Source organism: Dipodomys spectabilis, unplaced genomic scaffold (genome assembly GCF_019054845.1).
Source record: "Dipodomys spectabilis isolate Male_0828 unplaced genomic scaffold, ASM1905484v1 ptg000725l, whole genome shotgun sequence".
NCBI lineage: Eukaryota > Metazoa > Chordata > Mammalia > Rodentia > Heteromyidae > Dipodomys > Dipodomys spectabilis.
In genome coordinates, this window is record NW_024871402.1 from 469,817 (window position 1) to 483,300 (window position 13,484).

Here is a 13,484-nt window from a genome sequence, read left to right on the forward strand (position 1 = left end):
TCCTGCTCGCCTCCCACTGGCAGCAGACCGGGAGCACCACCGTGTATTTAAGGTGTGAGATTTTATTTCATAAAAGTTGCAGCACACGTTCACTCCTGAGCAGCAGTCATCATAGCTCTTGCACTACAAACTACTTTAAAAACACCATTCTTTCCAGCTTCTTATTTGGGACCAAATTATGTGTAGATAATAAATGGTTGCCGAAGCCAAAATCCACAGCCTATAAATAAAGTACACACTTTCATTCAGCGAAACAAGAGGCTCACAGACATGCAACGCATGGCGGCTGTCAGCGATGTGGGCTGGAGACAGTTCCGTACTCTACTCGCTCCCACAGGAGCCCACTGAGGGCACAGAGTCGCACTTCGGGGTCTGACCCTGCACCAGTGATGTGGCCTGGGGCAAACCGAGAAGCCGAGGCAGAGGCCGCTTGCACACAGAGCCGGCCGGGCTGCAGGGAGGGCAGAGGGCGGCTCACAGGCCGGGCTGGCCACATTTAGACCCCAGAGAAAAGCCACCTCACAGCCACACTGTCCCTGTGACCTCTGTCCCACGGAGGTGCCTGAGGGGGCTGCAGGGCATGATCGGGAATCCAGCTGGTGGGCCTCAGGGGAGAGCACTTGCCCAGTAAAAGCCTGGCTGGGCTCCATCCCAGCACCACAAATAAACACAAACCAGAAGCACAGCAGGGGCGGTCACAGCTTACAACTCTCCAGTGTCAGAGCTGGGTGTGACTGCTAGGCACGGGCTCCCAGACATGGGGGAGGAGTGGGAGGGGAAGGAGCTGGGGCACAGGTCTGCGTTGTTCTACATGGAGCAGTGGGAGGGGAAGGAGCTGGGGGTCAGGGGGGCACAGGTCTGGAGTGGGAGGAGAAGGAGCTGGGGGTCATGGGGGCACAGGTCTGGAGTGGGAGGGGAAGGAGCTGGGGGGCACAGGTCTGGAGTGGGAGGGGAAGGAGCTGGGGGTCAGGGGGGCACAGGTCTGGAGTGGGAGGGGAAGGAGCTGGGGGTCAGGGGGGCACAGGTCTGGAGTGGGAGGGGAAGGAGCTGGGGGTCAGGGGGGCACAGGTCTGGAGTGGGAGGGGAAGGAGCTGGGGGTCAGGGGGGCACAGGTCTGGAGTGGGAGGGGAAGGAGCTGGGGCACAGGTCTGTGTTGTTCTACATGGAGCAGTGGGAGGGGAAGGAGCTGGGGGTCAGGGGGGCACAGGTCTGGAGTGGGAGGGGAAGCAGCTGGGGATCGGGGGGCACAGGTCTGGAGTGGGAGGGGAAGCAGCTGGGGGTCAGGGGGGCACAGGTCTGGAGTGGGAGGGGAAGGAGCTGGGGGGAGGCACAGGTCTGCGTTGTTCTGCGTGGAGGAGTGGCACACTGGCCTGGCTGTGAGCACCTGCTCACACAGCTGACAGAGACTGGTCCACGCGTGGGGCGGAATGGCTGCTCTTGTCCCAAGGGCCAAGCTTGGTGGAGGCTGTGCCTGGCTGTGTCCTGTTGATCTGCAAACCACAAGGGAATGAGGCTGAAGGCTGCTCCTGAAAGGAAGAGGTGCAACTCCACATGGCCCCACAAAGCTGTGTGGGGATCCTACCTGGTGAGGCAAAGACCCTGAAGTCCCACAACCTTCCTGAGACAAGACAACAGAGCACCTGAGGACACAGAACACAGTGTCCACAAGAACATGAGCACCAGAGGACATGGACCAGACTGTCCACGAGAACATGAGCACCAGAGGACACGGACCAGAGCATCCACAAGATCATGAGCACAAGAGGCATGGATCAGAGTGTCCACGAGATCATGAGCACGAGAGGACATGGACCAGAGCGTCCACGAGAACATGAGCACCAGAGGACACAGACCAGAGTGTCCACGAGATCATGAGCACTAGAGGACACAGACCAGAGCGTCCACGAGAACATGAACACCAGAGGACACAGACCAGAGTGTCCAAGAGATCATGAGCACCAGAGGACACAGACCAGAGCGTCCACAAGATCATGAACACCAGAGGACACGGACCAGAGTGTCCACGAGAACATGAGCACCAGAGGACACGGATCAGAGCATCCATGAGAACATGAGCACCAGAGGACATGGACCAGAGCATCCATGAGATCATGAGCACCAGAGGATATGGACCAGAGCATCTACGAGATCATGAGCACCAGAGGACATGGACCAGAGCATCCATGAGATCATGAGCACCAGAGGACACGGATCAGAGCTTCCACGAGAACATGAGCACCAGAGGACATGGACCAGAGTGTCCACGAGAACATGAGCACCAGAGGACATGGACCAGAGCATCCACGAGATCATGAGCACCAGAGGACACGGACCAGAGTGTCCACGAGAACATGAGCACCAGAGGACATGGACCAGAGTGTCCATGAGATCATGAGCACCAGAGGACATGGACCAGAGTGTCCATGAGATCATGAGCACCAGAGGACATGGACCAGAGCATCCACGAGATCATGAGCACCAGAGGACATGGACCAGAGCGTCCATGAGATCATGAGCACCAGAGGACACGGACCAGAGTGTCCATGAGATCATGAGCACCAGAGGACACGGACCAGAGCATCCACGAGATCATGAGTACCAGAGGACACGGACCAGAGTGTCCAGGAGATCATGAGCACCAGAGGACACGGACCAGAGTGTCCACGAGATCATGAGCACCAGAGGACACAGACCAGAGTGTCCACGAGAACATGAGCACCAGAGGACACGGACCAGAGTGTCCATGAGAACATGAGCACCAGAGGACATGGACCAGAGCGTCCACGAGATCATGAGCACCAGAGGACACGGACCAGAGCGTCCACGAGATCATGAGCACCAGAGGACATGGACCAGAGTGTCCACGAGAACATGAGCACCAGAGGACACGGACCAGAGTGTCCACGAGATCATGAGCACCAGAGGACACGGAACAGAGTGTCCACGAGATCATGAGCACCAGAGGACATGGACCAGACTGTCCACGAGAACATGAGCACCAGAGGACACAGACCAGAGCGTCCACGAGATCATGAGCACCAGAGGACATGGACCAGAGCGTCCACGAGATCATGAGCACCAGAGGACATGGACCAGAGTGTCCATGAGAACATGAGCACCAGAGGACACGGACCGGACTGTCTGCGAGAACATGAGCACCAGAGGACATGGACCAGAGCATCCACGAGATCATGAGCACCAGAGGACATGGACCAGAGTGTCTATGAGATCATGAGCACCAGAGGACATGGACCAGAGTGTCCAGGAGATCATGAGCACCAGAGGACACGGACCGGACTGTCTGCGAGAACATGAGCACCAGAGGACATGGACCAGAGCATCCACGAGATCATGAGCACCAGAGGTCATGGACCAGAGTGTCTATGAGATCATGAGCACCAGAGGACATGGACCAGAGTGTCCAGGAGATCATGAGCACCAGAGGACACAGACCAGAGCGTCCATGAGATCATGAGCACCAGAGGACACGGACCAGAGCATCCACGAGATCATGAGCACCAGAGGACACAGACCAGAGCGTCCACGAGATCATGAGCACCAGAGGACATGGACCAGAGCGTCCACGAGAACATGAGCACCAGAGGACATGGACCAGAGTGTCCACGAGATCATGAGCACCAGAGGACACGGACCAGAGTGTCCAGGAGATCATGAGCACCAGAGGACACGGACCAGAGCATCCACGAGATCATGAGCACCAGAGGACATGGACCAGAGCGTCCACGAGAACATGAGCACCAAAGGACATGGACCAGAGTGTCCACGAGATCATGAGCACCAGAGGACATGGACCAGAGTGTCCATGAGATCATGAGCACCAGAGGACATGGACCAGAGCGTCCACGAGAACATGAGCACCAGAGGACATGGACCAGAGTGTCCATGAGAACATGAGCACCAGAGGACACGGACCGGACTGTCTGCGAGAACATGAGCACCAGAGGACATGGACCAGAGCATCCACAAAAACATGAGCACCAGAGGTCATGGACCAGAGTGTCTATGAGATCATGAGCACCAGAGGACATGGACCAGAGTGTCCAGGAGATCATGAGCACCAGAGGACACGGACCAGAGTGTCCACGAGAACATGAGCACCAGAGGACACGGACCAGAGTGTCCACGAGAACATGAGCACCAGAGGACATGGACCAGAGCGTCCACGAGATCATGAGCACCAGAGGACATGGACCAGAGCGTCCACGAGATCATGAGCACCAGAGGACATGGACCAGAGCATCCATGAGATCATGAGCACCAGAGGACATGGACCAGAGCATCCACGAGAACATGAACACCAGAGGACACGGACCAGAGTGTCCACGAGAACATGAGCACCAGAGGACATGGACCAGAGCATCCATGAGATCATGAGCACCAGAGGACACGGACCAGAGCATCCACGAGAACATGAACACCAGAGGACACGGACCAGAGTGTCCACGAGAACATGAGCACCAGAGGACATGGACCAGAGCGTCCACGAGAACATGAACACCAGAAGATGTGGACCAGAGTGTCCACGAGATCATGAACACCAGAGGACATGGACCAGAGCATCCACGAGAACATGAACACCAGAGGACATGGACCAGAGCATCCACGAGAACATGAACACCAGAGGACACGGACCAGAGTGTCCACGAGAACATGAACACCAGAGGACACGGACCAGAGTGTCCACGAGAACATGAGCACCAGAGGACATGGACCAGAGCATCCACGAGAACATGAACACCAGAAGATGTGGACCAGAGTGTCCACGAGATCATGAGCACCAGAGGACATGGACCAGAGTGTCCACGAGATCATGAGCACCAGAGGACATGGACCAGAGCATCCATGACATCATGAGCACCAGAGGATATGGACCAGAGTGTCCACGAAAACATGAGCACCAGAGGACATGGACCAGAGTGTCCACGAGAACATGAGCACCAGAGGACATGGACCAGAGCATCCATGAGATCATGAGCACCAGAGGATATGGACCAGAATGTCCATGACATCATGAGCACCAGAGGATATGGACCAGAGTGTCCACGAAAACATGAGCACCAGAGGACATGGACCAGAGTGTCCACGAGAACATGAGCACCAGAAGATGTGGACCAGAGCGTCCTTCACATCCCTCCAGGTTCTGTCTGAACATAGGTACATTCACCTGAGCTACCTTCATGAGCCCACTATGCCAGGCACTATGGTGGTGGGTCAGAGGAGTGGACAAAACCAGCTGAGTCTTTGCTCTCCTGGGTGTGCCTTCCAATGGGGCAGCCAAAGGCTTCCAGCAAATGGATGCCTGGTGGGAACACTTTTACCTATTGTCGCCCCTGAGCAAGGACCTAGAAGGCAGGGGGAGGGTTGCCTGCCAGGTTCTGTCCGCCCCTGCAGGGGTGTGGAGGACAGGAAGCTGTGAGCGGAGCTCTGGGGAGGAGGGGACAGCCTGGGCCCTGGATAGAGAGGCCCACCTGCAGTGCCACGCAGGTCAGGGAGGCTGGAGGGTGGTCCCAAGCCACGCTGCTCTAGGTGGAGGCCACAGCAGAGCTCTGAGGTCTGCAAGGGGCAGGGGCAGGCATGGGGACAGACACCACCAACCAGAGAGAGCAAAGATGGAGCCGCAGCATGCTGCACTCACCACGTCTGAGCTGAAGGGCTTCACATGGCCGTTGCGGGCAGAGCTGCTTGTGAGGGACCAGACCTTGGTTTTGTGCTGGAAGGCAGCTCTCACCTTGGAAGCAGAAGAAAAGAGCTGTTAGAGTGAACTTCAGATGCTGAAGTGGCCACTATCAGAGGCCAGCATAAATGGCTCGGGGAACTTGCTCAGATGCAGTCCCAGGACAGGTTGGAGAAAGGAAATTCCGAGTTCCTCAGGGCAATGTGCCTAGGGAGACAGTATCCACTCTGCCTTCCAGAAAGGAGAATGACTCTGCAGTGTCAGGGGGTAGGATGGACATACCTCTGAATTCAGGAGGCAGTGGAAGAGGAAGATGAAGAGGCCCTAGAAGGGGAAAAATGACATTAGAGCCATTGTGTTCAGTCTCAAGCTCTTCAGGGAGTGGCACTGGCTGGCTGGGGAAAGGGCTTGCTGTGATGGGTGTTGTGGATCCCACCCCGAATCCAGCTGGGCTTTAGTGCCCCACGGCGGGGGGGTGGGGGGGAAGGGGAGGGGTCAGGAGAAGGGGATGTTCAGAGACACTCAAGGCCCTGCTGGGGGTTCAGGGGCACTCAGGGCCCCGCGGGGGGGGGGGGGGCGTGTTCAGAGACACTCAGGGCCCTGCTGGGGGTTCAGGGGCACTCAGGGCCCACTGTGGGGGGTTCAGGCCCAGCTGGGGGCTCAGGGGACTTGAGGCTGCTGCTCCACTGAGGCGTAAGCACAGGGACAGGTGGATCCCCAGAGAGGCTCAAGACTGGGATGGAGATTAGATGCTCAGGACATCAGAGTCCTGCCTAGTGGAGCCTCAACATCCAACACTGCCCACTCTCCTCACAGGCCGGGCTTACGGTAACAACCTAACAGATACAAGAGCAGCTGCAGACTGCTAACGAGGCCCCGCCCAACCCTTCAGGGAGCTCGCTCGCTTTGTGCCCCACTAGCTGCGTCCTGCCAGGGGCCTAGGTCCTGAAGGGGGAAAGGAAAAGGACAAACGGGGTGGGCGGGGCAGCCAGCGTGGGTCAGGACTGGGAGGACTAGCCTGTCACACTTCACAGCAATCAACCCAAGGAACACGGTGCAGGGCTGCTCACTCCCAAGGGAGAGCCAGACACCACTGCCTGTGTAGAGACACAAGGAGAGCGGAGAGGAGGCTGTGCCTCGGGGTGGATGGTGGACTTACATCACCCTTCCTCTGTGGGCCTGTGGGGGTGAGGGCCAAGCTGGTGGCACTCCAGATCTCTGCTTTCCAAGATGGCCCCCATCTGCCTTTCTACCCAAGACACAACCTGGGGTGTCTACTACTAGGCCCCCTGCCCTTCAGGCCAACGCCCCTCCCACCAAGGGGCAGCCATCCTGCAGTCATTGCCCCCAGGGGCTGCTTTTCCAGAACCCCTATGAAGCATGCCTGCTGGACAGCCCCATCCCCAGGCCTTGGGGACACGCTGCACCACAGGCTCAAGAGGGGGTAGAGAGAACCATGGATGGTTTCCCTCCTGCCCCTGGGGTAACCTGCTCAACACACTCACACTCCCCTACGATCAGCAGCCTGTGGCCTGGCCTGGCAGTCAGCAGGCTCTTACCTGCAGGGAGTTAAGGATGGCAAACATGTACTGGAAGACCAAAGCCCGGTCATTGACAGCGAGGACCCCAAACACCCATGAGGTCCCTAGGATGGGCAGCAGCACAACCACAGCCTTTGCTGTCAACCTGCAAGAGACAGCAATGGTCACTCAGGCAAGTGTGTGAGCAGGGTGGACAGCAGGACTGGCCTTGGGTGCCAGTGTCTGCTGGGAGTGAGACCCAGAGTCCTCTGCAGGCCTGGAGGGAGCTCCGGGAGGAACGTGTCCCCAGTCCTGTCCCCTCAGCATTGTTGGGTACAGGAATTCCAGAAAGACACACAGGCTCACATAGCACCAGACCCTGAAGGTTACCCAGGACACCAAAAGAGGCCTGTCCAGGCCCGGTCATGTTGGAACTGTTTGCAAAGATGGGCGGGAAGGGGGGGATTTGGTGGGTACAGAGACAGTGAAGATCCTTCCAGTACCCATAGAGATACTGGAAAGGCCCTGAGGCTCCCTGGCATATTCTACCAGAACTCACATCTGCAATGAGATGATATGGCTGGTCGCAGCATTCTGAGTGGGCTCTCAGAGGACAGGGATCAGAGCAGACGCCAGACGAGTCCTTGCTGAACCACTGCTGGCTGGCCAGCCACCCTTCCCACAGGATGTCTGCTAGCATGCGTTTCTCTCTCCTGCCACTTGTGGCCTCTTGACATTGGTGGGACAGATGGTCTCACACCCCATCCAATGATGGCCATGATGATACCCGTTTTGTCAATGGCAGGAACAGAGAGTATGCAGATGTCCCTACCCCAGGCCAGTGTCAGTGCCCACCTGGACCCCAGAGCCACCTTCGCAGGCAGCTCTGCTCTGTAAACAGAACATCCATGCCTCTCCTGCCAGCTATCTCCCTTCTTGTGCTCTAGGAAACTGGTGGTCCTGCTCTTTTCTCATTGGAAACAGTCTCATCAGGACAGCCAATCATGTTGCCACACTATCCCTGTGGTGGGGGAGGTCATATGACTCAAATCAGCCAATCAGCAAGCTTCTGAACTAAAGGCTCTAGAGCTCCTACAGTGGTCAGTGTCTGCGAGTGACAATTCCTTCCCCTCAGGCTTCTTCAGCTGCCCAGTCTGTGGCTCTTTTGCCAAGGGGTCCGTCCACTTTAGACGCTCCATGAGGCTCGGGGCTACTGGTCATCTCCTAGGACCATTATAGCCAGAGATTCAGCAAGGCAGCACCCTCTCCACGCAAGACTACAGAGAGGCCCAGGCCACCTGTGATGTGTGAGGTACCCTTCCTGCTCACAGGGCGGGCTCCACCTGCTGTGTCATGGCAGCTAGCCTTGGGGCCACTCCCACCCAGTCCAGTCGCCCAGTATAACCTATGAAGAGCGGTCCCAGGCACCAGGAGGAGGGAAGGGAGTGGCGCCAGGGAGCCCAGAGTGCTAGGAGAGATATCCCTTGCTCTAGTGTACCCTCGGCATGCATGTTCCGGGAGACCAGGGGACCGGTCCCCACTGTGCCTGCAGCATGCAGAACAGAGCTCTTGGGACAACTCTCGGTGAATAGCAGTGAGCAGTGAGCAATGCCCAGGCTGTCTGGCTCAGGGCCTCTCCGGTACGCCAAGAAACTGATGACTAATGTCCAATCCATCCTCTTCTGAAACAGATGGGCTTCTTACACTAGAGTACTTACGCATCTGAGCTTTGGCGACAAGCCCAACCAGCAGTGGGGCCTGCTGTCCAGCTCAACAACTGTCACAGGCCTCAGTTTACCCCCAACACATGGCACAGGAGTTTCCCTCTCTAGACTGCAAGGGCGGTAAAGCTTGGACTTGCTCACCCCCTGCTGTCTCACAGGGCGGCAGCCCCTGGGAAGTGACCGCAGAGGATCAAGTGTCGCGTGTGGCACGCAGCATGCAGCACCTCCCCGAGAAGGTGAGCCACAGCTGCAGCGAGGCCCTTGTCACAAACCCTGAGTCCTGGCACTGACAGCTCCTGGCACAGATGCCCAAGGCCTCGGGGAAACAGGTCGGTACAGTGAAAATACCACACCTGTCACTGGGAAGCAGAAATGTCACACATGACCTAGCTCCTGGAGAATCGTGTTTAGATGGAATGGCCACAGATGTGCTCCTTCCACAGGAATGGCTTGGCGGCCCGGGAGGACAGCTCGCCGGGGCTCTGCAGGCTCTCTCGTTAGCACAGCCAAGACCAGCAGCAGCGCTGTGCAGAGTGGAGAAGGGGGCCTGGCCTGGGAGGAGGCTCACTTTCCTCCGGATGTCCCCGGCACCCAACAGGAGGGTCCGGCCCCCACCATGCGCCCCTCCCCCACCATGCGCCCCTCCCCCCACCATGCGCCCCTCCCCTGGGGCTCTTCACCCTCATTCCCACCTCCAGGCCCAAGTCTCATTTCCACACACAAAATGTTCTCTCTTCTGTCTTAGGCATGTGGAACGTGGATCAATAAATTGACTTTTTGTTAAAAGTGAAAGCCACTGTTCAGGCCCTGAGGAGACATCTAGGCCCACAAAAATCCATCAGATTACATCTATGATGGGGGAATTACAGCAGCCAAGGAGCTTCTGTGAGCACCGCCGTTGCTCCCTTCCTGCCAGGCTGCTCTGCGTCCCCAGCCCTGGGGCGCCTGCTGGTGGCACTGAGACCCACTGATGGCACCAGGGGCAGGAGCGCATCCCAGGATGTGGGCACACATGCAAGGAAAGGGGCAAAGTCCGTGGGAACAGGCCGGGATGTACAGCTGTCGGTGTCTACCGGGATGGCTTCCAAGAGGGCCACAGCAGTACAGGGCGCCATGGTGGTGCGAGGGCACCGTGGTGGTACGAGGGTGTGGTGGTGGGTGAGGGCGCCATGTTGGTACGAGGGTGTGGTGGTGGTATGAGGGCACCGTGGTGGTGTGAGGGCACCGTGGTGGTGCGAGGGTGTGGTGGTGGGGTGATGGTGGTGGTGGTGGGTGTGGGGTGTGAGGGTGTGTGTTGGTGGTGTGAGGGTGTGGTGGTGGTGTGAGGGTGTGGTGGTGGTGTGAGGGTGTGGTGGTGGTGTGAGGGGTGTGGTGGTGGTGGTGTGAGGGTGTGGTGGTGGTGGTGTGAGGGTGTGGTGGTGGTGGTGTGAGGGTGTGGTGGTGGTGTGAGGGTGTGGTGGTGGTGTGAGGGTGTGGTGGTGGGGTGAGGGTGTGGTGGTGGGGTGATGGTGTGGTGGTGGTGTGAGGGTGTGGTGGTGGTGTGAGGGTGTGGTGGTGGTGTGAGGGTGTGGTGGTGGTGGTGTGAGGGTGTGGTGGTGGGGTGAGGGTGTGGTGGTGGTGTGAGGGTATGGTGGTGGTGGTGTGAGGGTGTGGTGGTGGTGTGAGGGTGTGGTGGTGGTGTGAGGGTGTGGTGGTGGTGGTGTGAGGGTGTGGCGGTGGTGGTGTGAGGGTGTGGTGGTGGTGGTGTGAGGGTGTGGTGGTGGTGTGAGGGTGTGGTGGTGGTGTGAGGGTGTGGTGGTGGTGTGAGGGTATGGTGGTGGTGGTGTGAGGGTGTGGTGGTGGTGGTGTGAGGGTGTGGTGGTGGTGGTGTGAGGGTGTGGTGGTGGTGTGAGGGTGTGGTGGTGGTGGTGTGAGGGTGTGGTGGTGGTGGGTGTGAGGGTGTGGTGGTGGTGGTGTGAGGGTGTGGTGGTGGTGTGAGGGTGTGGTGGTGGTGTGAGGGTGTGGTGGTGGTGTGAGGGTGTGGTGGTGGTGTGAGGGTATGGTGGTGGTGGTGTGAGGGTGTGGTGGTGGGGTGAGGGTGTGGTGGTGGTGGTGTGAGGGTGTGGTGGTGGTGGTGTGAGGGTGTGGTGGTGGTGTGAGGGTATGGTGGTGGTGGTGTGAGGGGTGTGGTGGTGGGGTGATGGTGTGGTGGTGGTGTGAGGGTGTGGTGGTGGTGTGAGGGTGTGGTGGTGGTGTGGAGGGTGTGGTGGTGGTGGGGTGAGGGTGTGGTGGTGGTGTGAGGGTGTGGTGGTGGTGTGAGGGTGTGGTGGTGGTGGTGTGAGGGTGTGGTGGTGGTGTGAGGGTGTGGTGGTGGTGGTGTGAGGGTGTGGTGGTGGTGTGAGGGTATGGTGGTGGTGGTGTGAGGGTATGGTGGTGGTGTGAGGGTGTGGTGGTGGTGTGAGGGTGTGGTGGTGGTGGGGGTGAGGGTGGTGGTGGTGGTGTGAGGGTGTGGTGGTGGTGGGGTGAGGGTGTGGTGGTGGTGTGAGGGTGTGGTGGTGGTGGTGTGAGGGTGTGGTGGTGGTGGTGTGAGGGTGTGGTGGTGGTGTGAGGGTGTGGTGGTGGTGGTGTGAGGGTGTGGTGGTGGTGGTGTGAGGGTGTGGTGGTGGTGTGAGGGTGTGGTGGTGGTGTGAGGGTGTGGTGGTGGTGTGAGGGTGTGGTGGTGGTGTGAGGGTGTGGTGGTGGTGTGAGGGTGTGGTGGGGTGGTGGGGTGTGGTGGTGGTGTGAGGGTGTGGTGGTGGTGTGAGGGTGTGGTGGTGGTGGTGTGAGGGGTGTGGTGGTGGTGTGAGGGTGTGGTGGTGGTGTGAGGGTATGGTGGTGGTGGTGTGAGGGTGTGGTGGTGGGGTGAGGGTGTGGTGGTGGTGTGAGGGTGTGGTGGTGGTGGGGTGAGGGTTGTGGTGGTGGTGTGAGGGTGTGGTGGTGGTGTGAGGGTGTGGTGGTGGTGTGAGGGTGTGGTGGTGGTGTGAGGGTGTGGTGGTGGTGGTGTGAGGGTATGGTGGTGGTGGTGTGAGGGGTGTGGTGGTGGTGTGAGGGTGTGGTGGTGGTGTGAGGGTGTGGTGGTGGTGGTGTGAGGGTGTGGTGGTGGTGGTGTGAGGGTGTGGTGGTGGTGTGAGGGTGTGGTGGTGGTGGTGTGAGGGTGTGGTGGTGGTGTGAGGGTGTGGTGGTGGTGTGAGGGGTGTGGTGGTGGTGGGTGTGAGGGTGTGGTGGTGGTGTGAGGGTGTGTGGTGGTGGTGTGAGGGTGTGGTGGTGGTGGTGTGAGGGTGTGGTGGTGGTGTGAGGGGTGTGGTGGTGGTGTGAGGGTGTGGTGGTGGTGGTGTGAGGGTGTGGTGGTGGGTGGGGTGAGGGTGTGGTGGTGGTGTGAGGGTGTGGGTGGTGGTGGGGGTGAGGGTGTGGTGGTGGTGTGAGGGTGTGGTGGTGGTGGGGGTGATGGTGTGGTGGTGGTGTGAGGGTGTGGTGGTGGTGTGAGGGTGTGGTGGTGGTGTGAGGGTGTGGTGGTGGTGTGAGGGGGTGTGGTGGTGGTGTGAGGGTGTGGTGGTGGTGGTGTGAGGGTGTGGTGGTGGTGGGTGTGGGTGTGGTGGTGGTGGGGGTGTGGTGGGTGGGGTGAGGGTGTGGTGGTGGTGTGAGGGTGTGGTGGTGGTGTGAGGGTGTGGTGGTGGGTGGTGTGAGGGTGTGGTGGTGGTGTGAGGGGTGTGGTGGTGGTGTGAGGGTGTGGTGGTGGGGTGAGGGGTGTGGGTGGTGGTGGTGGGGTGAGGGTGTGGTGGTGGTGTGAGGGTGTGGTGGTGGTGGTGTGAGGGTGTGGTGGTGGTGTGAGGGTATGGTGGTGGTGGTGTGAGGGTGTGGTGGTGGTGTGAGGGTGTGGTGGTGGTGGTGCGAGGGTGGTGGTGGTGGTGTGAGGGTGGTGGTGGTGGTGGTGCGAGGGGTTGTGGTGGTGGTGTGAGGGTATGGTGGTGGTGGTGTGAGGGTGTGGTGGTGGTGGTGTGAGGGTGTGGTGGTGGTGTGAGGGTGTGGTGGTGGTGGTGTGAGGGTGTGGTGGTGGTGGTGTGAGGGTATGGTGGTGGTGGTGTGAGGGTATGGTGGGTGGTGGTGTGAGGGTGTGGTGGTGGTGTGAGGGTGTGGTGGTGGTGTGAGGGTGTGGTGGTGGTGTGAGGGTGTGGTGGTGGTGTGAGGGTGTGGTGGTGGTGTGAGGGTGTGGTGGTGGTGTGAGGGTGTGGTGGTGGTGTGAGGGTGTGGTGGTGGTGGTGTGAGGGTGTGGTGGTGGTGTGAGGGTGTGGTGGTGGTGTGAGGGTGTGGTGGTGGTGGTGGTGTGAGGGTGTGGTGGTGGTGTGAGGGTATGGTGGTGGGGTGTGAGGGTGTGGTGGTGGTGGTGGTGTGAGGGTGTGGTGGTGGTGTGAGGGTGTGGTGGTGGTGTGAGGGTGTGGTGGTGGTGTGAGGGTATGGTGGTGGTGTGAGGGTGGTGGTGGTGGTGTGAGGGTGTGGGTGGTGGTGTGAGGGTGTGGTGGTGGTGGTGAG

General features: G+C 59.1%; 1 protein-coding gene across 1 annotated transcript; it reads right to left on the minus strand.

The window, feature by feature from the left end:
- Positions 1–1,379: 1,379 nt before the first annotated feature.
- Positions 1,380–10,110, minus strand: Adgrd1 (adhesion G protein-coupled receptor D1). Its single transcript, XM_042672567.1, has 5 exons — positions 10,013–10,110; positions 7,255–7,381; positions 5,978–6,019; positions 5,657–5,749; positions 1,380–1,490 (listed from the first exon to the last, which is right to left on the minus strand). Exons 1-5 carry the CDS (start codon positions 10,108–10,110, stop codon positions 1,389–1,391), a joined length of 462 nt encoding a protein of 153 aa, XP_042528501.1. The 3' UTR covers positions 1,380–1,388.
- Positions 10,111–13,484: the final 3,374 nt, after the last annotated feature.

What these genes read in the sequence shown, in the direction of transcription:
- Adgrd1 (XM_042672567.1), bottom strand. Translation starts at nt 10,110, where the DNA reads ATGGCGCCCTCACCCACCACCACACCCTCGTACCACCACGGTGCCCTC. An exon ending in CCATCCTTAACTCCCTGCAG is followed by an intron (nt 6,020 to 7,254) that starts GTAAGAGCCTGC and finishes TTCCCCTTCTAG; the next exon opens with GGCCTCTTCATCTTCCTCTT. An exon ending in AGCCCTTCAGCTCAGACGTG is followed by an intron (nt 1,491 to 5,656) that starts GTGAGTGCAGCA and finishes TGTGGTTTGCAG; the next exon opens with ATCAACAGGACACAGCCAGG.